General features: G+C 40.3%; 1 protein-coding gene across 1 annotated transcript in view; it reads right to left on the minus strand.

The window, feature by feature from the left end:
• Positions 1 to 6,990: 6,990 nt before the first annotated feature.
• The window catches only part of LOC141432903 (structural maintenance of chromosomes protein 2-like), a 32,084-nt gene continuing 12,065 nt past the window's right edge, over positions 6,991 to 27,009 (minus strand). Inside the window, 16 exon segments of the mRNA XM_074094732.1 lie at positions 6,991 to 8,616; positions 10,165 to 10,374; positions 11,097 to 11,312; positions 11,684 to 11,884; positions 12,630 to 12,824; positions 13,772 to 14,000; positions 14,465 to 14,677; positions 16,549 to 16,627; positions 16,630 to 16,690; positions 18,077 to 18,194; positions 18,864 to 18,967; positions 20,097 to 20,243; positions 22,059 to 22,132; positions 22,665 to 22,703; positions 22,706 to 22,847; positions 24,007 to 24,182. Of these exon segments, the coding sequence (XP_073950833.1) occupies positions 8,506 to 8,616; positions 10,165 to 10,374; positions 11,097 to 11,312; positions 11,684 to 11,884; positions 12,630 to 12,824; positions 13,772 to 14,000; positions 14,465 to 14,677; positions 16,549 to 16,627; positions 16,630 to 16,690; positions 18,077 to 18,194; positions 18,864 to 18,967; positions 20,097 to 20,243; positions 22,059 to 22,132; positions 22,665 to 22,703; positions 22,706 to 22,847; positions 24,007 to 24,182 (2,315 nt within the window). The 3' untranslated portion in view covers positions 6,991 to 8,505.

Here is a 27,009-nt window from a genome sequence, read left to right on the forward strand (position 1 = left end):
CTCTAATGCATACCTATTTGCCATAATTAATTTCAGGTATTGAAAAAGATTCACAAAATTATTCTAATTATAAATAACCCCGCGTAGCTCACGTAAAAACAGTATGTCATTTCGGAGACCTCTCGCTATACTAGCGCCTCTAGCGGCGAATCCATACGCGATAGCCCTCATTAAGTACACCTACTAGTGAACTAAACGTACTAATTAACTAAAAGCCCGACCTAAGATGTAGCTACATTTGCACGATTGTAGTAGTTAGGAGCGATCTGTTTAGTGAACGAAAAAATAACTAAGAACGAGTTTCTGCTTGAAAAGACAAACATTGTGTTCAGCCAGACGTTAAGCTGAGTTTAGACTTGCAAGAAAAACCGTGTAAGTTGCATTACATTGCGGCGCTCGATTGACCACTACAAACTCGTTGGCTTTACGGCCTCGCAATGTAATGCAACTTGCACGGTTTTTCTTGCAAGTCGAAACTCGGCTTTATCTCGCACGTTTGGTTGACGAATAGCTAGGTAAGTTGTTTCGGAATTTAAAAGTAACGTATGGTAACCCTGGCTATACCTACCCAGCTATACCCTAGTACGCCGGACAAAATCTGGAGGCAGTAAAAATTCGCTGAACTCGCGTCTAACGTAATTTATCGGGCCCGCGTACACTCGACGATAGAGCGAAGGGAGGTTTTATTTTATGCGCAATGAAGCTGTTGGGTACGAATGGAGTCGGCCTGATGATGCGCGCGTGAATGAGGCGCTGTTAGTTTTTGTATCAGAATGTTGCCAGGAATTGGAGTGCCAAATAAAAAAGGGGTAATTTTTTCATGCCGCGGAAAATGTTTATTTTCTTCTGAATTACTTTTTTAGTAACAGAAACTTCATCATGCTGGACACAGGCTTTTCTCAAACTGACAGTGCTTGAGTTCCCACGCGGGAACTGTGCTAATTAACTAATTATGGACCCTGAGTTTGAAATAAAATATTTTTAATTTAATTTAATTAGAAACTTCACACACGCAACCACCCACACGACTTGCTTTGCTGATTAAATGATGTTTTATACCCACTAGCTTTTCCACGCGGTTTCATCCGCGTGGGATTCGGTTATCGCGTGCTGTTCCCTCTCTGGCCCGTAAACTATCTCTTTGCCATAAATTACGTCGATCCATCGCTCCGTTTTGACGTGAAAGACGGACAAAACATACAAACACACACTTTCGCAGTTATAATGTGAAGTTTGATAAAATTTGTAGGTACCTACCTACTCAAAGATAATGTGACAAACAAGAATTGATTTAATCATAGAATGAGTAGATAGGTACTTACATAGTACATACAAGTAGGTACCTACCTAACTAAATCATGCATTACCTCCTTAAGCTGGCCAAGTTTTTATTATGACTCAGTAAAAGACAGAAACGTATTTTATTTTCAACATGCTCTTTTACAAATCTTCCTGAGCTTTAGGGTGTCGTAAAATATTTATATGTTCAGACACGTTTGATATGAATTCGCTCTCAGTTGGGGAACTCGAGTCTTATTATACGTTTTAACTTTAGTACTTACATTTTTTGTGTTTATAAACTGTTGCGACTTTACCATTATCATATCAGCCAGAAGATGTCTGCTACTACAGCTAGTCTCCCTTAGAACGCCGCAATGTTATGACCTCCTGTAGGAAAAATTAGAACTACATAATAATGTGTTATACCAGGATAAATACATCACCATCAGCTGGAAGGTATCGCTGTTGAACCAAGGCCTCCCCATAAGAAGGTCACAATGACCGACAACTCGCCAATTGCCACCGATAGCCCGCAACTCACGCGATCTCGTCAGTCCATCTAGTGGGGTTGGAAACCTGCCAAGGCTTCTTCGATGTTCAAAATTTGAATGTAATGGCATTTCCACAGATAAGTGCAGGTGGTAGGACCTTGTGCAAGGTCCGTCCGGATTGCTACCACCATCTTGCTCGCTAATCCTGCCGTGAAGCAACAGTGCTTGCACTTTTGTGTTTCGGCGCGGAGAGTAAGACAGCCGGTGAAATTACTAGCACGTGAGGTATCCCATCTTAGCCTCTAGGTTGGCAACGCATCTGCAATACCCTGGTGTTGCAGATGTTTATGGGCGGTGGTGATCTTTTACCATCAGGAGACCCACTTGCTCGTTTGCCATCCAGTCGAATAAAAAAAAAAATAAGAAATTTGTTCAAACAAAACAGTTCATCTTTAAGGTTGGTCATAGGTAATTTTAGATATTTAAACGCATTATATTAGAGTGATTGTGTGATGGAAAAATGCGTACTCCATTTTTATTCATTATGACGACGTTAAGTGCCGTTGGCGAGTTCTACTCACGATTTACATTTGCTCGTAAACATGTCCGCATCGCTTTGCTCGAGGGAAATAAAAGTTAGCGAGTTAGTTAGTGTCTACTTCCACATAGGTAATAGGTAAGACTCCAACAATCTGGTATGATTTCAAGAGATGATTTAAGTGTAGAATGAGTTTCTCCAAACTTTTATCTATGTGTTTTGTGGTAAGCTGATTTCATTTTTACATACCTCCTATATCGAGCTAAGTTAGTTATTATTTATACTTAATAGGTTTTCGATGTTCACGAGTTCGGTAGAAAATTTTGGATTTACCTACTTACGATATCGACATCTCGATCTATATAGGTACGTCCCAGTGTAGGACACGCCTCTGAGTAAGTATGAGAGGATTTGGGCCGTATAGTTCCCATGTGGGCCCAGTGCGAATTGGACACTTCACACACGCTACTGCGTTCTTTGCAGGACCATGCTAGTTTCCTCACGACGCTTACCAAACGCTTACTTTTACCATAAAGATCGTGGTAAATTTATTGGATCGGGCCCGGATTTAAACCTACGATCGGCGATCCTCTTCTTGACAGGCCAAAAGGGCAAACCACTAGGCCAATATGGCTGTTATAATATTTATACTTATACGGTAAATTAAAGGTTTTTTTAGTTACAAGATCAGAAAGATACGAGGAAAAAAGTAGTTTTTACTTACCTACTTAGACATAATCGTGTATGAATAGATTTATTTAAGCTACGTACTCATCAATATTAACCGTTAAAACTGTTAGATCTATACCACGGGGTAGCCTTGTATGTACTTAATCTCAAAATGCTCAAAACACTAGAACAATAAACTTTGTCCCACGGTGTGTTTCACAAGTACCTAGGTGTTACGACATTTTAAAATGTCACATTGGTCCAATCCGAACCCTGCAAATGATATCGACTTGCAGAAAAAGGAAGGTTATCTCAGCCTCATTTTCCGCATAAAGTAGACTAGGAGTATACCTATTCCACGACAAAACGCAGTCCAGTTTGGGGCAGACAAGCACTCGGTTTAATAGGATTTCGTCACGATGTATGGCGGTCACACCGACCCCTAAGTTTTGTCACACCCACTGCCGTTTCTTAGTCTTGCATAATGTAGCATGCAATCGTGAGCTTCCGCGCAGAAGTTCGTTTCCGGGTACCTTGTACTTTGTTTGCTCAATTATTTAGCAGCAATATCAAAAGATATAACGCAATTTGAGTTTGTTGTCTTACGCTTTTGAAGTATGCAATCTACCTACAATTCCACATTGTGTATTAAAATACAAACATTGAATAAGCAATGTTTTAGTCTCGCAGCAGTGATTTATTTGAGCCCACTTGCCTGTAATTGATTTATTTGCTGTTCAATACTAGAAGAGTTCACCGTATAAATTAAGTCTGTCGTAATACGCTCTCATGTTTGCGATAGTACCTATTGTAATAGAAATAGAGTAAATAAACAAATTGATTTTCTTTTTATTGACTTCTTCGTGCTTTCATTTCGGTGGCATTTGGGAAGCTGATGTCAAAACGATAAAATGATACCAAAGTAGTCCGAAAGCGTCAATTTGGTCTTTTTAGGTATAGACGCAAAAGCCGGTCTGCCTCTTAAGTTGAACTCCTAAATTAATCTGAATTCAGCCTTCGAAAAGCAGGATAGCAATTATCCGGAAAAGGTCAAACGCTAACTTTAATCCTGAAAACGAAAACAAATGTCGTTGGCAGCGAAGTCGGCGTTAAATCTAGTAATTAAATAAGTCACAAGCTAAGTTTGTTTCAGTTCGGCTCAGTAAATCAATTCTCTTGTTGCTTCTAACTTATTGTTCCTAACATAATTATAATTGTTAGGTACTCAAGAAATATTAGACCGTAGGGTTTTCAAAATCTTTTAAATTCACTTTTCTAAAAAAACAGTAGGTTCTAAAAAAACCAGCCACGTAAGAGTCAGATTCGTGCACTGAGGGTTCCGTAGAAATTTTCAGGAATTTATGAATATCTATTAGCAAAATTTACGCAGTGTGAAATCATTTTAGATAGTTACGGACATTCGTTTATACAGACATAAAAAATTAAGATTTTTCCTACTCTTTAGTTTCGCCATGGTTGTCTGTCCGTCCGTCCGCGGCTTTGCTCAGAGACTATAATAGGTATATCAGTGCTAAAAAGCTGTAATCTTGTACGAATATATGTAGCAACTGTGCCGACAAATTGAAAAAAAAAAAACGTTATTTTGGGACCTACTTGACCCTTTTCTTGGTATTGTATCTTATAAGATACATAATTTTAGATCATCTTTTTTTTTTTGTTAGCTCTACGAAAATCCAACGAGGCTTGAATTCACTTGTTTCAACTTGCCAAGAAAAGGGTTAAGATTGAATATCTGTATTTTTTTTGTATGACAAAGGATCTCAAATTAACGCTCGTGACCATACCTCCCATAGACGCAAGGTGGGGGTGATTTTTTTCTCGTCTAACCCTTGTTGTGGTGTGGAACAGGTCTTTTAAAATCATGGAGGTTGTGAAGACGATTTTTCGATCCAGTAATCTGTTTGCGAAATTTTCAACTTTAAAGCGCTTTTCATTAAAATCGAGCGTGTCTCTGTCTCTTCAAAGTCTTTAGTTTACTCTTCAGTACTTTAAAGACAAAACCCTTTTCTTTCATTCACGTTTAAGTATTTCCAAGATCGACTCTCAAATCGTTCTATTATATTTCATATTTTGAGTGTCGAATCGAAATAAAAATCATGTAGGCAGTGTGCCTACCACCTAAGTATGTCACAATACTTGGAGCGTATCCACACATGGGTGAGCAACTCTTCCACTCCGATTTAGCTTCTAGCATTATTATTGCAAGCTGTAGGAACTATTTTAACCGATCTTCACTTTGATCCGGTGCAATAACTCAAAATTGAGGTCAACCGAACTTTAACCGCAGTATAAACTGTTAGAAACTTTGGAAGCGGGTAGTTATTCATTCATAGCCGGTATAGATAGTATGTAGCTATAGTAATAAGCACTGAGGCCGTATTGCCTGACGTTTCCGACGATCGTGATAGCAATCAAAATGACAGATTTCGCATACATTAAGTTTCTGTAAAAAAAAAATTAATACAAGTTTTTTTTGCTGACTGTACTTACGATTCATCCGTACCAAATTTTAAGTCGGTACCATTAACCATTGAGGAGTACCCTCCTGCGGAGACGATCCTGGCACGACCACCAAGATGTCACTACCGGATTATTGCATTGTCACCAAATTTAATTTCAAATTTCAAATAATTTATTCAGCAATGGACACTTTTACACGTCATTTTTTAAACTACCAGCGCTTTCGGAAAGACCATCATTGCCAAGAAGAATGCGCCGCAAGAAACTTGGCAGAAAGTCATTTTTTTTCAAAATAAAATAATTACAAATAAAATACTTAAAAACTACAGTATACAATTAAAGAAAAAATTACAAAATAATAATAATACAGGGATGTATGGGGTCCCTTAGTTACAAAACTAAACACTAACTATATCTACGTTCAGTGGAAGTGTAGAATGCTTCCACCGTCATAAATAAATAAATAATAATAATAATTCTGAAATATACATTTCAGGCATTTCAGGTCAAGTTACCATTCCGAAGGCAAGCTCACGTCTGTCGCCCCCAAAGTTAGCGTTTACGTAAGTACTAACAGCCAAATATGTGGTCTACCACCCTAAAGTTGAAAATCGTTTGCATGTATAATGCCAATAAATCAATAATGCCAATAGACGTGTCTGTCAACTTGAAAGTTCGACTTTAGCGACACATTCATTTGATAGGAACTTGTTTAAAAATTGATAGACCACTTATTTGGCTGATGGTACGCCAAATTTTAAGTCAATCGGACCAATGGAAGTGGGTTAAATTTAGCTTCCAAGATTTGACCCAAACTTACAAATAAATAAACAGGGCAAGCTAAAGAAAAGCTTGTAAAAACTATCATTTTGATTGTGATCGCGAGCGTCAGAAACGTTAACCTGCATTCATTTACATTTATCTGTCGTGTTGTGTTATGATGCTGTCTCTCTCACTGTATATAGGTTTGATTCGACACAACACAAGCAGTCACAACACACTGCATTAGATAAATGTGAACGCAACCATATAAAATGTATGAAACCGATACCGTTCTGATGCGTCAGGCAATAAGGCCTCTGGTAGCCAAGTGGTTTGACTTGTGGCCTCTCAAGAAGAGGCTCGTACCTCTTGAGTTCTTCGGAATTCATGTGCATTATATTAGAAATTCAGCATACGGAGAATGAAAAAAATCGCGAGGAATCCTACAACACACCTGCGAAGAGATTCAATGATGCATGTTAATTTCCCAATCCACAGGGCTCGTGTGGGCGAGAATAATTTGGCCTCTAGTGTTGGTTATGGCTTTATACTTGGAACAAGGGTAATTCCGTCGTACAGTCAACGTCATAAATAAGTGATCACTTTTGTACCTTGTCATTTTATCGTCATGTTTGAAAAGCCGTACGAAATTGTGTAACGACTGAAAGCGACAAGGTACAAAAGTGATCACTTATTTATGACGTTGACTGTACACTAACAATGTTACTGGCATGAAATAAAAGTTTGTTTATAGTAAAAATACGCATTTTATTCGTTCATCTTAGAACTAAATTAACATGTAATCAACGGCACAAATTGACATTTTAAAACAAACTTATGGCTTGTTTTAAAACAATGATATTATGTTTCATTAAAAGAGGTAGATATGTTATTAAGGAGTCGAAATAAACGCCTTAAAAAAAACTTTAAATAAAACTTATAATAGCTAAATGATTAACATTGATTTGATACCCATATCGTTAAAAAAAATCCCCATTTCCATATTTTTCCCGGACGCCATTTTGAAATATTACATATCATTAAAACAGTTCTGCCATTTAGGCTACATATTTGGGCCAAAGAAAAAGACAAACATACAAACATGCGCCCGAACATAACCCTCTTTCGGGCAGTCTGGTAAAAAAGCGTACAATAGGCGACATGGTGTAAAATGGTGTAAAAGCCACCATGTCATGCGTAAATTCAACTAACCAACCTGAGATATGGGTGCGTAGGAGAAATTCGTGTCTGTACTCCTGTCCAATGGTAGTGTAGGGGTATGGCACGCAGCACGGAATGCTGAGGACCTGGGTTCGATTCCCAGCGCTGGTCTCTTTTTCTGGTTTTTCTGTGCGTCCATGTCTCAGTTTGTATTTTCGATATGCGTAAATTCATTGATTATGCGGAAAAAAAAAAAAACCTTTTTTCGGACAGTCGGGTAAAAACAAAGCTCACGGAATCACATATCACAAGCCGAAATTACTGGTTTTCATTTCGTTTAACAAATTGTTATAGCCACTAACTGTTATTATTATAACACTATGGTTGCCATGCTAACGTGTCGTTGGAGAAAAGGACAACCATATGCCTTTAAAAACAGGAGCAAAAAAGGACAAAGCGTTGTATGGTGCGGCTGCGTATATTTTTCGGTTTGTGTTTGCGTAGAACATCATTGTTTTAAGACATTTACTCACCAAAGCAGACAACCTTACTTGCTAAAAAGATATACTATTTTAATAAATGCCTTATTTGGTAGGTACTATTTACAAAAAAAGTACAAAAATACGTTCAGATTCCATTAACAATGAAAAACGGGAAAAGCCTGTTTCCCCACATCTTTTGACGCGCAATCGGATTAAGTCGATCAAAAACAAACTTTACATCCACGGCTTAACCCATCCGAGCCGAGCCAATCAAAGTGTTTTGTTGATTTAAGCCGATCAAAAAAAAACTTTATATTCGCGGCCGAACACTTCCAAGTCGAGCCAGTCGATGTCTTTTGTACTGCTATTGCGTAAACACACAATTTTTTTTCGGCTTAAGTCAATAAAAAAAATATCAAAACTTTTCTATTTTTTTTGTTTCTTAGTTTTGTACTTACAATAAAAATACATACATAAAAGTTTTTATTTCGGCTTAAGCCGATCAAAAAACCAAACATTTTAAGTCGATTCCTTGTCAATAGTTACGGGGAGACCCATTAAGTCAGTTCACGTCAGATTTTTAGCGAGATCTCAGGACGCTTGCACAGCGTCCCACAGCTGGGCGTGGGGCGTGTGGGCTTCACGAGCGGTTGACGGTCCGCTGCACGGCAGACATACCGTCCACGAAGCGTGTACGGAACAGCACGTTCGCGTTGTTGAACATGCCGTCCTTCAGCGACACTATTATGAACTGGAAAGAAATAGTACATTATTGCCTTGGCCTGGAAACTAATTGCTTAATAAGGTAGAGGCGATTTAGCGACCACATGCATTGACTTGGAAATTCAACCTTATTGTTTTAGTAATAAGTTGCGATATCCATTGTAATTATGGAAAATACTACTAGCTTTAAAAATATCCTTTGCCAGGTATGTATTCGATAGCTGCTTTTGATACTGTGGTAGTATGCTCCAATAAATGGGGCCTTATTAAGGGTTAAAAATAGCGGCTCGGCCTCATTAATAGAATAGAATAGAAAATAATAATTTTTGAACAACTACAATGATACAACTAAAAAAAAAATACATAATTAATAATTCATGGTGAAATTTCAAAAGTTTTCTAAGTTATTAGTTTATTAGGTAGAAAATAAAAATCTGGCGCCTTTTTATACCAAAATCATCCGAAGACATATTTTTCCACTCAAAACACCCTAATGTATTACATACACAGTTTATTTTTATTTGGTCTAGGTCTAAAGTCTTGTGCTTTTAATTTTCACGTGGTTATAATTTACACTAGCCGTTACACGCGACTCCGTTCGCGTGGAATGAGGGCTATCGCGTATGAATTCGCCGCTAGAGGCGCTAGTGTAGCGTGAAGTCTCCGAAATGTCAAATCTCATAGTTTTTGGGTGAGCTACACGGATTTATTTATAATTAGAATAATTTTGTGAATATTTTGCAATATCTGAAATTAATTATGGCAAATATGCGTTCCGGGGCAATGAATGTCTGTGTTTTGAGACAGTTTTGTCTTTCGGAAACCTTTGTCCTCCCTTTTTTCCGAACAAAACGGGGACTATGCAACACTGTGGCATGCTCGATATTTTTATGGTACGGTTTTAAGGTGTATTAAATATGATGTTAATCTAAACTTTGTTTTCACGCCCGTAATAACAGACTTTGAAAGCCATACTTAAAAACCTCACGCAACAGTGCGCCATCTAGTGAGACAAAAAACGATAGCCCTCATTCGGTTATCGGCTGCGGGAAATATGCAATTTTTCGGGATAAAACTATCCTATGTCCTATCGCGGGACTTAGCTTAACTTTAATCGGAAATAGCAAACAAAGAAATAAACAGACTTACAAACTTTCGCATTTATAATATTTATTGACATTTCTAAAATATTGTTGACTTGAAAAAGTTGGTGTCTACGAACAGCAATGGCTTTAATAATTAAGATTGGTTTTTGGAGTCTTTTTGTATTTTTCATTTCAACTCCAATTTTTTTTTACTTATGCACGGTCATCCCGATCCCGTAGTTTCTCGATGTCGCTAGTGTCGCTGCTTAAGTGACTAAATAAGAAACAAACAAGCTGTGATATGTGGTGCATAGGAGAAATTCGTGTGTGTACTCCTGTCCAGTGGTGGTGTAGCGGTATAGCACGCGGCACGGAATGCCGAGAACCTGGGTTCGATTCCCAACGCTGGTCTATTTTTCTGGTTTTTCTGTGCATCTATGTTTCAGTTTGTATTTTCGATATAGCTTTAATAATTCCTAGGGGGGGTCTACCTGCGAATGCGTGAAGTGTTCCTTCAACATGTGCCCGATGTTTTGCGTGTGCGACAGATCCAAGGCGGCGTCCACCTCGTCCAATATATAGAGCGGCGCCGGCTTGAACAGTAACATGGCTAGCACCAAAGACAGCGCCACCAGCGACCGCTGCCCGCCTGATAACTCGCCGAGGGACTCTTTCCACGTGTTGTTGAAGCCCACTTTCACCTGAGAGACAGATTAATGTTAATCCGGTACTCGCTTATGCGGTGTACTCACGAGGCGACTTTAGTTGATCAATTTTTAATCAATCACTGACGAAACGAAGATAAATAGATGGCATTTTTTTCTTCAAAATATTCATATGGTGGGCCTCAGGTCAGGAGGTTATGTCGGTGTCACTGAAACCTATTTTTGCTGGAAAAAATTACAAAAAATCTGCTTACGTAATAATTTAATAATCCCTAGGAAGTAGAAAATAAACTTTGTTTTGAAAGTTTTGCTTAGTTTCATTTTTTATTAGGTTTCTGTTCTGTCAAAGTGAATCGTGCTGCGTCTGCAAAATTTAGAAGTATGTATCTGAAAACCTATCAATCTATATCTATCATATTAAGGGCGCTTGTAGACGTCCGTTGCTTTCACCGTACAACGGACCGTTTTTTTGCCGGACTTGCGGTGTTGTATGGCTTACAACGAATATGGCGCGACGGACACCGGTTCGGCGTAAAGTGTATTGGTGTATGTAGACGCTACGGTACGCGCGCGATACGTCCGAGCACTTACTGGCCGTCTACTTACTGGCATCCATCCGGTAAAAGTATTACATGTATACAAGGATATCCATTGTCCGGTGAAAACATCGGCCGTCTACAAGCGGCCTAAAGCATCGGAGCTGGTCAGTTGAATGGTTTGGTGTAGCGGCTGTATGGTCGTGTTAGTGTGTCAGTCACCTCTAGCCCGTCCAGCACGGTGCGGCCGGGGGGCGGCGCGAGGCGCGCGCACGCGCCGGGCAGCAGCGTGCTGAAGATGGAGCCGAAGTCCTTGTTGACCTGCGCACACGCTGTCACTAGCGTGCGCTTCTTCTTCTCGTCCAACTCGGCCATCACTTGGACGAGTTTGGCGCGGTCGGCTTCCACTATCTGCTTCTTGCGTAGAACGTCTTGGTACTGTTAGATTAAAATACGAATTGATTGACACGTTGTTTATTAAAATCGGATGAGTAGTCTAGACGCTAAGGTGGAACATACGTGAATACAAACATACATAGACTGCTAAAATCATTCCTAACCTTTCCTTTTGGCTAAACCTTGCGATTGATCCAATGGACATCTAGCATGATAGAGATACGGTCAGCCAAATAACTGGTCTATCAATTTTTAAACAAGTTCCTATCAAATGAATATGTCGCTAAAGTAGAACTTTCAAGTTGACAGACACGTCTATTGGCATTATTGTTTCATGACATGCAAACGATTATCAAGTTTAGGGTGGTAGACCACATATTTGGCTGATGGTACATCAGCTAAGGCGACGGTACCTGTTCTTCCTCCTTCCCCAGCAGCGTGTGAGCCCTGGCATTGAGTCCCCTGGACAGGCGGTCCTTCCGTTCCTTGAGCTGCGCCAGGCGGCTGCCGGCCACGTGCGCCTGCCGCGCCGCGAAGTCGTACAGGCCGCCCGCCAGACCGAAGTACTGCTTCTCTCCCGGGATCCACGTGTGCTCTTTCTCCAGGGCTGTTATCTGTGGGGAATATGGTGATTCGAAATTGGAGGTCATTTGAAATCGATCAAGTTTGTCCAAGCCAAAAATGAACTGGTTTTATTGTCTCAGCATGTTTAGTTTTTTAGAGTTCCGTACACAAAGGGTAAAAACGGAAACGTATTTATTGCTAAGACTTCGCTTTCCGTCCGTCTGTCACCTGGCTGTATCTCATGAACCGTGATAGCTAGACAGTTGAAATTTTCACAGATTATGTATTTCTGTTGCCGCTATAACGATAACGATAATGTTTGTATGTGTATCTAAATTGTCTCTGTGTGCGCAGAGCCCGAAGCGTGGCGGCCATGCGTATCTGAATGATTTTGTCGGAAATTACGTGAAAACCGCACATGTTGTCGGCTATCGGGTGTCGACCATCGTCGTCCGATACCGATATCGGATCGGATAATCTGAAAACGCTCTAAGGGTTGACATTGTATTGCACAATTAATCAGGGTTAGCACACTTGTGCAAGACAGCGTCCATTTCATACATTTAACTAGCCCTAATATCGTATCCGCGTCCGATACCGATATCGGCTCGGATAAGCTGAAAATGCTCTTAAGCTACCAGTGGTGGTGAATTTGTAATCAAGTACAAATATGGCATTGTCTGTACAATCAAGCAGGGGCTGTGTAAATAATGATCATTTTGGTTGTTTCCACGTATATTAGGTGATCACATCTATTAGTATTAGTAACAAAAATGTTGTTCATTTTCCACCCACCTTCTTCCCGCAGTCGGTGGCCTCAGTCTCCAACTCCTTAATCTTGAACTGCAGCTCCTTGATCTTGAGTTCGATGTCGGTGTTGGCGGCGGCGAGCTTCTCCCTCTTCTTGGCCAGCTTGGCGACCTCGCCGCTGCGGCTCGCTATCTCCGCCTTCTGGCTCTTGATCTGAGCTTGGACGGCTTTCACTGCGTTCTGGAGTTAAAGGGCTCAGTTTGTTGTCTACCATACTTCGTTTTTTTTAGCATTAGAAGAAGGTAAGAGCAAATATGTAAAATTAGGGCATGTTAGGCAAAGCTCTGCGCAGGGGGCGACACCAGCACAATCCGCAAAGAAACCTCCATGACAACGTCAGCTCTCTTTATATTTTGTCGCCATGACGGATCATGACCAAAGAGTTTAAATACCTATAAAAATCATGACATATTTTATGAGTAACAAAATATATCGAAAATACAAACATGATGCACAGAAAAACCAGAAAAAGAGACCAGCGCTGGGAATCGAACCCAGGTCCTCAGCAATCCGTGATGCGTGCTATAACCCCTACACTACCGCTGGACAGGAATCTAGACCCGTAAAAGTAACAAATTTGGAGATGAAATAAAAAATACAAAAAGACTCCAAAAAAACAATTATAACAAAATATATATTTTATTTAATTAATTTACATCGACAGTAGCGATAGAGCAATATTTCAAAAAAAAAAATTTAAATAATATGATATCACGGCATCCTACGGACATTTAAGATACTCAAAAAACATAAACCATAAACATATGGTATGTGCTAGTGCAAAATCGTGTACTCGTATAATAAGGGTTTCTTGACAGTGAAAATATATGCCTAGATAGTGTTAGTTTCTAGATATTTTTTGACGCTGCTTGTGATTGACACCTTTAGTTATTTATTATTACTAATGTCAACTCTCTCACTCTACTTAAAGCTGTAGCGTGACCACTGTCTCCCAGTTAGTACACTCTCACCTCGGCATTGGATTTCTTTCTTGATTATCTCTCTGCCGCCATTCTAGCATTTACCAGCTGTCACGCTAATGCCAACTCTGTCACTACCTCCAGCTGTAGCGTGGCCACTGGCCACTGCCACTGTGTCCCAGCTCCCAGCTCCCAGCTCCCACTCACCTCAGCACTGGCGTGTTCCTCCTTAGCCGCCTGCAACGCGGCCGCCAGCTTCTCCGCCGCTGTTTTAGTCTCCGCCAGCTGCCGCGCGCTGGTGGCGACTCCATTCTCCAATTCCGCCACCTCCAGCTGGAGAGTGGAGAACTCCTGCTCCCTCTGTTTCCACGAGCTGCTGTGCTGTTCTGCTTGTTTCTTCGCTTTCTTTAATGCTTCCTCGGCTTTCTTGAATTCTCTGGGAAGACATTGAAGTTTTCATAGTTTGAAGACTGCCTATTTTTACATCTAATTTTGTCTATTGAATTTAACTGAAGTAGCAACAAAAATCTCTCTCTCTCGCCCTCTCTTTCTTCAATACAGATGTAGGGGGTCCCATAGATACCTATGTACACTCGCTGCCCAGCACGACAAATCGTTAATAAACTATCTACGTTCAATAGTGCAAAATGCTTCTACCGCCAAAAATAAGAACCAAAACAAGATGCTGCTGAGCCAGAACATCGAAATTAGCACATCTAATTCATATTTATGTAAATTGTTATGAATTTCGTTCAGAACAAAAAAAAAATGCCTGTCTTTTGCGACGCATTCTTCTTGGCAATGTTGCTCTTTCCGGAAGCACTGACAGCATAAAGATACACACAAAAAGCCCTCGCTTTCTACTTAAACAATAAACGGCGTGTTTTTTTTTTTTGTTACCTTTCTCTGTGCCCCTTGATATCCTTAACCTTGGCCTCCAGCTCGTTAGCCCTGGCGGCGGCGGCGGCCTGCGCGGCCCGGCCGGCCTCCAGCTGGTGCGCGAGTGCGGCGACGCGTGCGCGCAGAGACTCGATCTCGGCGTGCGTCTGCGCATGCGACGTGGTGGCGAGACGCGCCTTTATTACCTCCAGCTCGTGCGACATCATTTCGTATCTGTGGGCACGACCAACCAACAGCTGAGCAATTTTAACCATTATTATAAACCAATGATCTTTTCATCTCTCCTGTTCGGAAAGTTTAATTTTCTTGGTAGATTGCCGGGTGGAATATTACGTTTTCATCTCTAGGGCGGAAAGTTTTTTTTTAATTTTTATAATAGTAATAATAATAATGATTTATTTGCCAGAATACACAGAACATAAATACAAGATATTGGTGTATTTCAAGAAGGTACAGTATTCAGTCGTACGAGAACAACATGCAAATCTTAATATTTATTTTTTATAACAATGTCAATTCACTCAATATAAATACACGATATTACTACATTATAACAATTTTAACATTACAAATTAATCATAATAAATAATAATAAATGTACCAAATTATGATTCCAAGAAATCTTTAACGCAGTAAAAACATCGCTCATGCAACCATACAGTAATTTTGGACTTGAAAACACGTCCTGCAATTGTTTCAACTCCTCCGGAAGCTTATTATACAAGACAATGCACATGTAATAGCAATTCGATCAATTTACGATTAGCCACGGACCAAAAATACGTCAACGTCAAGAAGTTACGTCAATGACACTTTTTTTATACGTAACGGGATGGCCATCTAGATGCGCGTCGTGTCCAGGAGCTTATTTACGACACTGGAAGTTGAACGCCGAACATCCGTTTGAAACAAGAAATTTGACTGTTATTATTTCACGAATATATTCTCATTAGTCATTAGTCGTATTAGTCATTCGTGAAATGTGAAAGAAGAAGATGGAATATATAAATAAGTAACAAAGGTCAAACTTCTTCGTTCGGCGTTCAACCTCCAGTTTTGTATATTTATAAGCTCCTTGGTCGTAACCAATTCGTTTTTTTTACAGTCGGCCGTGGCAAGTGGCGAGTGCGAAAAGGTTGGAGGTTGAATATCAGTAAATTTAATACAAAAAAAAAAAAATACAAAAATATGTATTTGCTTAATAATTCACAAGTTTACAGTATAGTTATGCCCAGCGGACCCCAAACTAGGCTGAGCCTGTATCTTGGGACCCTGGAATTTATTATTATTCAATTTTTTTTGTAGTATTTTACTTTCCTCACAATCGAAATGAAATATTTCGGGTGAAATGGGTCACTTTCCACCCTTAGTGATAACTAAGATTGATAAATCTACTATTATTTACATCCATAACATCTTTATTCAATTCAATGCATTCAAAAACCGTTGGCAATGGCCAGCATTAAACAACCGATTTTACTATGACAACTTTCTTATCTGTGGTAGTGCTTATAATAGATAAAATATAGTATGCAATTGTACGTAATTAGGCCTTAAAACATTGTATAACATAATATGTTATCAACGATTAAAAGGCTAATAGATTTAAAATAATTTTTTTTAGGATACGCAGTTATGTACAGTCAAGTGCAAAAATAAGTATCAAGGTATTCGAACCATTTAAAAATATGTTACTACGGCCTTATTGCGTCCGAATAAGAGTCTGTGGTACTTATTTTTGAAACTTTGAATAAGTTCACATTTTTACACTTGATTCATATCGGAATCAGTAAAATTTTCTGTTGTTTGAGCAGTTTTAAAATTTTCACAAACATGGTGCATTGATCAATTAATTAGCCTTTCAACCGTCGAATTATAGTTATAGGTGTAGTATCATTTAGTCTAAAAAGCAGCTGGTCTAAATTGCAACTGGTCTAAGAAGCATCTGGTCTAAGTAGCAATTGGTCTAAAAAGCAAATGGCTCTAACCCGTTTTTTGACAAAAACTTTAAGAGTAGGAGCTCCGCTAAGCGGTGCTCCGTCTATAGTTGTGAAAGGCAACGCCGTTCCCCTCATGATCAGTACCTCTGGTGCTTGGTGCTGAAGGCGTCAGCGGCGGCCTGCATGGCGGCGAGCTCTGCGTGGTGGTGAGCGAGCTGCGCGCCGTCTGGGACAGCTCCTGCTCCAGCTGGGACAACTGCTGGATTTGCACCAGCACTGACCCACCCTGGGGGTATAAAACTATCATCAAATAACTGCTTAAGTGAAACCGACACAATGAGGGCTATCGCGTATGAATTCGCCGCTAGAGGCACAGGTGTGTAGCGAGATGTCTCCGAAATGTCAAATGTCACTGGTTTTGGGCGAGCTACGCTGGTTTGTTTATAATTAGAATAGTTTTGTGAGTATTTTGCAATACCTGAAATTAATTATGGCAAACATGCAATATGGGGCAATGAATGTCTGTGTTTTGAGACAGTTTTGTCTTTCGGAAACCTTTGTCCTTTCTTTTTTCCGAACAAAACGAGACTATACACAACACTGTGGCATGCTCGATATTTTTATGGTATACAATTTTAAGGTATTAAATTTGATTTAAATGTAAATTTTATTATCGAGCCCGTAATAAATAAATAAATAAATATCATGGGACACTTGACACCAATTGAACTAGTCCCAAACTAAGCAAAGCTTGTACTATGGACACCAGGCAATGGATAAACATATTTATATAGATAAACACATATTTAAATACATATTAAACACCCAAGACCCGAGAACTAAAATTCGTATTATTCATACAAGTATCTGCCCCGGCCGGGATTCGAACCCGGCACCTTATTCGCAGTCAGGTTCTCTAACCACTTGGCCTTCCGGTCGTCAAACAAACTAACCACTATACTACAGGCAGGACCTTTGTCTACAGTGGCGCCAACTGGTGAGCGCGAAAACGGTAGCCCTCATTGCTAGACTCCAAAAAAAAAAAAACACTAACATTATAATAATTAAATTACCCAAATAGCAGTAAAACATAACCCTTATAGGCTCGCCATATCTATCTGTCTGTCCGCAGTTGCAATGGAAGGATGATATAAAAGGGTAGGCCGTCAAACTGTATGCAAGTAGAACAGAACAGAGACAATGAGCGCTATCGTTTTTTGTCTCACTAGATGGCGCACTGTTGCGTGAGGTTTTTTAAGTGTGGCTTTCAGAGTCTGTTATTACGGGCGTTAAAACAAAGTTTAGATTAAAATCATATTTAAAACACCTTAAACCGTACCATAAAAATATCCAGCAACCACAGTGTTGCTTAGTCCCGTTTTGTTCGGAAAAAAAGGGAGGACAAAAGTTTCCAAAAGACAAACTGTCTCAAAACACAGACATTCATTGCCCGTAACGCATAATTTCCATAATTAATTTCAGGTAATGCAAAATATTCACAAAAAAAATCTAATTATAAATAAACCCGCGTAGCTCACCCAAAAACTATGAGATTTGACATTTCGGAGACCTCACGCTACACTAGCGCCTCTAGCGGCGAATTCATTCGCGATAGCCCTCATTGGAGAAAGTTAAAGGGCATGGTAGAACATGGCTAAGAAGAGAGACTGACCTTAACCCTGGCACCGCCGGACAGCGTTCCAGCAGGGTCATAGACGTCCCCTTCGATGGTGACGCACTTCCTTCTGATCTGCGGGTGGAACGTCACCTTGTTGGCTGTGTCCGCGTCTCTGCAGTTACAGGGTTAGAGTTACAATGGCTGTTTTAATTTGTACTGGTGCTGGGGATTGAACTCTGTTCCACGTTGTTCCGTGACGTGTGAGACTATAACCATCTGTTATACAAAATGCCTGGAGTCATCAGAAAGGGTCACACGGATTGTAACCGATATAGACACACTATTTGGGTACATTTTCCTGCTTTAAATATAACAGAAACACATACAAGATGACTCATTTAGATCGGTCAGTATGGGAAAGTCTGAAACTATAAGAAATACGAAAATCTGTTCTTAGAAATCATATCATTGATTTTAGTAACAAGAAAAACTGCATTCAAGAATAAAAATAAAAAACTTGTTCTCAGCACGAGAATCGAACTTACATTATTTCTATTTGAATATTGGTGTGTAGGTCACAAACAATAAATATTACTATGAAACACGATATCTAAAATAAATAAACTGAATTGTTTTCATATTCTTTAATAATGTAAGTTTCATTTTTCAAAACGTCAGTGTTCGATTCCCAAGTTGAGTACAAGTTTTTTTTTTAAATGAATGAATACAGTTTATATTGTTATTAAAATGGTTCCGAAGGACTGACCTTCGTATGTCTTATAGTTTCATACTTTCCTATACTGACCGATCTAAATGAGCCACCCTGTATACAGATACTGACCTGCAGATAAATATACTCCCAAAGACGAAGGCCATGGCGGGAGCGATGACCTCAGGGAAGGTTATGAGGTCGATCGCGCGCTGCACATTCTCTGGACCGCCGCCCTGGAACACAGAACCATCATCAGATCAAACTCAACGTAAATCAGCTGCAAGTTGGAACGAAAGAGATAGAACGATATTGATATCATAGTAAAAGAGAACAAGTATGCACACTCCGACCCTTTAGGAGACTTAACTGCCTACACCGGCGCGGACGCTTAGGGTTGTCGATGTCTATTTAAGATTAATTAATTACCTACCGGCAAATAATTTTAGTCTAGTATGAAAGTTAACTTAAAATTGTCTAATATCTGTGTCTAGAGAAACAAGATTCTTTGCCGCTCTATTATTATTATTATACTAAATTTAAAAATATTATTTATAAATTCGCTGAAGTGGTAATGGCGACTGTGTACATACTACTCATGTTTCCTACACATAATACTATAACATATTGTTTATAGGCAGGTAGGTAGCTATTTTTTTTTGTGTTTTTGCACGAAACTAACACACTACACTTATATACTACTAATTTAAAACTATACCTAAAACAAAAATTTACGTAAGTACGAGTATGCGAACGTAAAAGGTGATCATCTCGCGAAGCGAGCGCAAGACGAGCGAGCTAAAATCGAAACGTACGGCACCGACGGCAGCGCAGCCTTGACTAAAGTAAACTTAATCCTCCATAAATTATCAGTGTGTGCTTGCGGCGGCCAACCGGCCAACCGGCGCGCACACATTTAAGCCGCGCGATGTACTTTTGTTCGTAGTGAACCTACTTGTTCTCTTTACTATGTTTATATGGCATGCATTGAGTACGCAGTTCGAACATATTATTTAATACGAGAGTGAGCGGGACACGGTACGATATGAACTTCGACTTTCAAATTTCGTAGTAGCCCCCTGGTGGCACGCTGCTGCGTCACTAAAAGTTGCCAACCCTGGTTGCCTTTGTTTGTTAGCTTATCACATCTAAACCGCTAAACAGATTTAGATTAAATTCGGTATACAGATAGTGTTCGTCCCGGGGAAGGAAATAGAATAGTTTTTACCCCGGAAAATTGCATAGTTCCCGCGGGATAATGAAAACCAAATTCTAATGGCTAGTCTAAAAATAGTTTAAGTTAAACAAAAGGTTGTAAGAATCAGAAAGTAACTGTTCTGTGATGTTAGTGTATAAAGTTCTCACGATCTGCTGCGCCAGCCGCAGCGTCCTCTGGTCTATGAGGTGTCCAGTGATCTTATTGAGCGGTATCATGGTGGTGCGCGTCTGGATGTTGCCCTTTTTGAGCAGTAAGTCGACCGTCGCGTCCGTGTCCACCACTACATTGTACAGCTGTAACGATACACGACTTAACACAAACTCAAATCAGTTAACTTGATTTCTAATATTAGACACTCTTACAGCCTTATTCATAAAAAGTTAGAGCCTCCTTGAAGGCTCCTTGAAGGCCCGATGCTAAAAAACATGATTCATAAACGTCTGTTAGCGCTAATCAGTCGATCAAGGCTCTGCTAAAGTTAGAGGACCGTAGACCCACCTTTATCTCCCAAAATGGCCGCCACAAGTTTGAACAGCTGACTTTGACAAGAGCAAAAAACCATACCGAAGATATTTTTAGTGAAGGTAGGGTTACGCAAAGATTTAAAAAAATCCAGGAAAATTTATTTTATGGAATTTGTATTTAAAAATCCTCTAAATTAGGTATTTATTACTGCTACTTTACTAACAATAAATATGAAAAAAAAATTAGGATGATTAACATAATTACGGCTTTTTGCACTTAGGTACAATATAAACATGCGGATCGGAAATGGCGGGAAAACAAACATCTAGCTTTTATTTTTTTCCTGCTAGTTTGCTGTCACTGCTGTCATTTTTTTTAATTATCAATGAGCCCATTTTTTGTCTTTGATTTGTCAAGGTGGCCAACATAACGCGTCTAATCCGTCTATCAGCAGCTCAACAACTAGCAGACTGCTAGCAAGCGTTTATGAATCATACTTCTTGACAACCGTCTAACAAGCTTAATCAGTCTGCTAAGTAACAGACCGATCAAACCTCAATTAAGGATTTTTTTATGAATAAGGCTGTTAATTTGTACCTGTAATTTGCGATTCGCAGCTATTTGAAGTAAATTAAAACTGACAGCAAATCGTGCAGTATTGTAGGACACGACTGCCTGCCTATTTAACCCGCGACGCAAAAAGAGGGGTGTTATAAGTTTGACCGCTATGTGTGTCTGTCTGTGGCAGACCTTATATCGCGAGATAGACTCTTAAAGGTTGACCTAACTTGCGTGTAAAAAGTTTGTTCCACGGTCAAAGTTTTGTCCAACCTAAATGCGCGATGCGGTTTGAAAAAGCCGCCGCGACTCGAGCCTTTGAATCGGTTTCGCGCGCCTTTTAATCGGTACCGTGCGGTCTTGATTTCCCATCACTAAATCTCGCTCGTGACGTCATCCATCGTAGTCACGAAAAATTCGACACGCTAGGTTATCATACAGTTTGAAGCGCTCTTTTCGTCTATCTCGATATAAGGTCTGTGGGTGGACCGATTTGAATGTGTTTTATTTTATTTTATAGCAGGTTTTCTAGCTATAGTTCTTAGACATGTCGGTTCAGCCGTTTTTGACATATTGAACTTTGAAGTGACAAAGTCGGGAGTTTTAGTAAATAAATAAATAAATATCATGGGACATTTGACACCAATTGACCTAGTCCCAAACTAAGCAAAGCTTGTACCTACTATGGATACTAGGCAACGGATAAACATACTTATATAGATAAATACATACTTAAATACATATTAAACATCCAAGACTCGAGAACAAACATTCGTGTTATTCACACAAATATCTGCCCCGGCCGGGATTCGAACCCAGGACCTCAAACTTCGTAGTCAGGTTCTCTAACCACTTAGCCATCCGGTCGTCCAAAGTGGTGGTGGTAGTGGAAGTGAAAGATGGGTTTACGACAAAAAAAAACACGTATCGCTCAAACGTAGCTCTGGTCGTAGAAAAACCAAGCAAGCTTACCTTGAAAGATAAGGCAAGATTACCTGACTGTCATAAGACAGTCTATTTAGTAGTACATTTTGATGAACCTTCGCAAATGAATCCCAGAGTCAATCAATGATCTAAAGGCTCACCTTGCCAGCAGCAGCGGTCTCCAGCGCGGTGCAGTACACGGGGTCGTTCACGTTTATGAGGCGCGCCACAATGCCTACAGACAAACACACAAACATAGTTAAAGTACGGAAGCGGGCCACTGACGTCATGTGACAAGTGGAGAGGGGGCGCTAAAGTGGTCAAAAGTAGTATGACGTGGCCCCTCAGGATGCGATTCCATCAGAGATGTGCGAGAAATGTGTGAAACGTTGAACGACGAAGCTAATGAGTGAGTGAGAAGCTATAGCACATTGTTGTAGAGGCACGAAAGTAAGCAATAGATGAACCAGTTAGTTTAAACTTCGATAAATGAATTCATCTATTGCACTTTTGGCCGAGACTAAACATTGTGCTTTTCACGATCACTGCGAGGAAATTAAAATAGTGTCACCCCTCCCGCTAGCACGCCAGGAATGAAATTCAGAAATTATATTCTAAAAAGTCGTATTGTATTATGAAATACATATATTGATACGACCTGTTTTCGTAATGTGTTACATTTTTGTAGTGTTTTGCGAGCCATAAATGAGTCGGCTGTTAAATGTACATATACAGGCAGTGTCGTAAAAAATGTTTATTTGTCGTACCGTGTACTTTGCTAGCGTCGAAGTCTCTGGTGGGCGGCTGTAGCGGAACTGGCAGCGCTGCAGCGTGGAGCCGAGGCGGTCGAGCGCGTCGCGCTTGGCCGTGCTGTCCGCCTGCAGCCGCCGGGTCAGACCCTTGAGCTCCGTGTTGCGCGCCTCGCTGAAGTTCATGCTCGATAGCTCCGCCTGTACAAACGTTTAAGAATCAACTATAAACAATTACTTTGCTCACCTGTGACCTTACGATAATTACTTCTGTGCACAATTAACGCTTAAATAACTACTCTTGTGTCATTTAACTTTAAGTTACGTTTCCACCATAGATGTTGCGACGATGTGTTGCGATGAATGTGCGGTTTTCAAACGCTTCATTTACCATTCCGCGCTCCGCTCAGCTGTTTCCAACAGAGCTGTGCTGTGCGAGGATAGTTAAATGAAACGTTTCTATTGGTTAATGAAAAACACATTCCTCGCAATTAGGGTTGCCAGATGGATTGTCCGAGATTGTCACGGAATTATGTGTCTTGTCATTAAACTTTAATGTCCCGGACTTCGACAACTAAATATAATACTAGTTTTTTTTTTATAAGTTACGAGAGCAGTATTTCTTTCCATATTAAAAATTGAAGCTGCGGTTAACATTGTCGGCCTGTTTTCAGAATTCACGTGCCTGAGAACTGTTTGAGGTCCTCGCAAAAGACTTGCCTAAAGACAAAATCTGGACTCACTAATTTAAAACGAGCAACACTAATAATTTTGTCGTTGTGAAGAAAATACTTGGTTTTGTGCTTTTCGTAACCCTCGAATTGTCCCGGAAATGAAATGCCTGTATCTGGCAACCCTGCTCGCAACACATCCTCTCACATCTCTGGTGAAAACGCAGCCTTACCTGCAGTCTATCCAGCCTGGCCTGATGCTTCCAAATGTTCTCCTGGTCTTTAATAAACAGCAAGCTGGCCTTCTATTTTCCCTTAAGGTCTTAAGGCAAAGAGTACCCACGTGGTAGACTTTAGTCAAGCTCATAGTCGGGCTGTCTAGGCCATACTATGGCTTTCTCCAGGCAGATGTTAAGCCTGGGGACCGAAGTCCGTTGGGTGTCCGGACAAGAACAACTCATCTCCATCTCATCCCGTTGAGTGTTGTAGAAGGTGACTAAGGGAAAAGTAAATAAAACTGGCAGCGTCTTCTGCGTACACCATCAGAGTAATACTGCGATCCCCAAGCTGCCTGCCAATCGTAGGGATTATAGCACCCCCCCCCTACCAAGGGGGAGGCATTTGTTCAGCAGTGAACGTCTTCCTTATGGCGATAAGTCTTTAGTCTACTCCTGTGTCCTTGGTCTTACCTGCAACTTATCCAGCTGGGCCTGATGCTTTCCAATGTTCTCCTGGTCTTTGGTGAACTGCGCGCTGCTGGCTTTGAACTCCCGCTCCAGGGTCTTGAGGCGGTCTTCTGCGTGGCGCTTCTCCATCTGCGCTTGGGATATGGACGTGGAGGCTTCCGACGCTTCCTGCTTGGCGGCTGGGGAGCGAAGTTAGATTAGAACCTGTTTCGAATACTTCTTTAATCAAAAAATATTGTTGTGCCCGGAATTTATTAAGAAATGACCATGAAGGAAATTAGCGTGAGTAAACTCGCAAAACCTCATGATTATAATAATTTTATCTACACCCATATAGTAGGTAAATCCTCAATTATACGTTCAAAAACCACGTGCAGCAGCAGGTCGTCGCGGGCGCAGCTCGTGGAGCAGACATACCTACCCAGTTCTCGTGAATGCAGGTCATTCTCAATGGTTTGCGGAACACATGATAGAGGATTTAATATATGGATATACATAGATAAAATATTGTATGTATTTAGGCCTTAAAACACTCATGTGACCCACACTCGTGTTTTAAGGACCCCTATTACGATACAGTTGCATAAAATACTATAATAGTGATCCCAAGTAGGCCCTCTTATTCTGAGAAGACGCCCTGTGCAATCTCTTAGGGCCCACGCAAGCTGGCGCGGGTGCACGTACAATCTTATGGACGCAATGCGCGCAGCTAGCACTGCTCGTAGTACAAACCGCGCCAGCCAGGGAGGATGGAGTGCAAGCGTCCGGGTCCCGGCACACCCTTGTTTGGCAGGCGACCGTCTCCCGGCACGCTGTCAAAAACCCTTGAGTGGCAAGCGACCGGCTCCGGTCGTTGGCGGGTGACGTATTTCACTAACAAATATAAACTGGTAGACCTATATCTCGCTTGCTTATTCTTGCAGAATGCGTTCATAAATAGACAAGGATGGCATTTATTAACGGCCGCGACAACACTACGGAAGAAATTTCGTTCTTATCGTTTACTCAAGTTTCACTATGTGGCCGCTGCCGTGCGCTGGTATTTTTGGAAACCTCGTATTATACTATTATTTGATATTGAAAGACTATAAAAGGGCATTGTTTCGTAAATAAATTAATATTTTACGAATTAATCAGTGTTTCCTACAGGTAATTGTTTTATTTTGTAATTATAGTTATTTAATACATGACTGAGAAAAATTTTGGTTATCAGATATTTGATAATGAATAATAAAGTTCACAGAAATTGAAGGTCAATCATTGTTATTTAATTAGATATGCCATTTTATGCTAAACTATCACTGTAAAGCTTATCTAAAAATTAAAGTAGTTTCTTTTTGGTGATATTTTTAATAAAATTCGCGAATTCGCGAAATTAATTCGTAGGTGTCACTGCAGTCAAGAAAGATTTTTTCAAAATGGCCGCGCCGCTTGACAGTAAATTTTAAATATGGCGCTGCCATTCCACAGGTTAGAGCTGTGAAATAATTATGTTTCCAAGTTCTTCATTTTCAGTCCAAGTCGACGGCAAAACAGAGAGTAGCTCAAATTGGCTGGGTGCGAAGTAGGAGGTGGGAGAACCACGAATCGATGGCAGCGCGCGCTGTGGCCAAATGAGCTTTCTGCAGACCAACTGTCACTAGTGAAATTTACGTATCCGTGTATTATTAAGCAAAAACTGTAAGAACAATGGCGAAAACAGTGATCGCCGGGAAATAAAAAAAGGTCAACTTTATTATCTATATAAATAAAAATGAATCGTAAAATGTGTTGCTAAGCGCAAAACTCGAGAACGGCTGGACCAATTCAGCTATTTTTTTTTTTCATATCATTCGTTAAAGTCTAGGGAAGGTTTTTATGAAGAGAAAAACTGGAAAAATTGCTGGGAAAAAGAAAATGCGAGTATGGAAGTGCGGTAATTAATGCATCACCTGTGGGTTTTTAGTAAAATGCGGAGTGATGCGAATGTTTTGCTACTCAATTTTATTTAGGCGTTTTGTTTTATTAATCCCCTTATTTTGCATTTGCATGCTTGCTTGCTTGGCTGGAAGATGTTTGGACCTATAGTGTCTGAAATAGGGACGTTTTCTTCCATTTTTTTTCGTACACTACTTTTTTGGTTAAAAGTGGAACGAAGATTGCCGAGTAAATGAGTTTTATGACGAGTACCTTAATACTACCTACTTACTAAATAATAACAAAAACAAATTTAAATGAACTAAAATAATTTCCTTGCTCACCCGCGACCTTACGAGTGTGTTAGTGTGGTGGTGGTGATGGATGGGTTTGTGTGATTTGTGTGTGTTCTTACAGTGTGGAGGTGGAGGAACTGCATGAACACGCATATTTTGCATAAGCTTAGCTATCGTAAGGTCGCGGGTGAGCAAGGAAATTATTTAAGTTCATTGATATGGACCTCCGCAAAGTAACGCCTGATTCAATAAATTATTTAAAAACAAATTTGTTTACGTTCCTCAATTTACATTGACTGGTTGATTTATTTTGTGTTTTGATTTAATCTATTTATACTCATGCCACCGCATCCGCGGACCGGGAGACGAGCTGTCGGTAGGCCTCCAACAAGATGGAGCGACGACTTGGTTAAGATCGCGGGATCGCGGTGGATGCGGAAAGCACAAGACCGGTCTGAGTGGAGAGCCTTGGGGGAGGCCTATGTCCAGCAGTGGACGTCTTTCGGCTGACATGATGACTCATGCCACCTATAAGACGAGGGCGAAGCAATTTGGGTCGAAGAACTCGAAATGCTACAAACCAAGCTAATTATCAGAGTAATCGAACAGCCCAGCAACGTCAAGAGCGAAATGAAATTGAAAGGATTCGGATAGCACAAACCCGTGCAGAGCGTAATGAGCTGAATGCAGCTAATAATGTTGTAAGTTTCAATCGAGCTGCTTTAAATTACAATGTTACAATTGACTACAGTGCCTACCAATGCGTTGCTATTGATCTATGAACTCAGTTTGCCCACATTGTAAGGCATTGAAG

The sequence above is a fragment of the Choristoneura fumiferana genome, chromosome 11 (genome assembly GCF_025370935.1).
Source record: "Choristoneura fumiferana chromosome 11, NRCan_CFum_1, whole genome shotgun sequence".
Taxonomy (NCBI): domain Eukaryota; kingdom Metazoa; phylum Arthropoda; class Insecta; order Lepidoptera; family Tortricidae; genus Choristoneura; species Choristoneura fumiferana.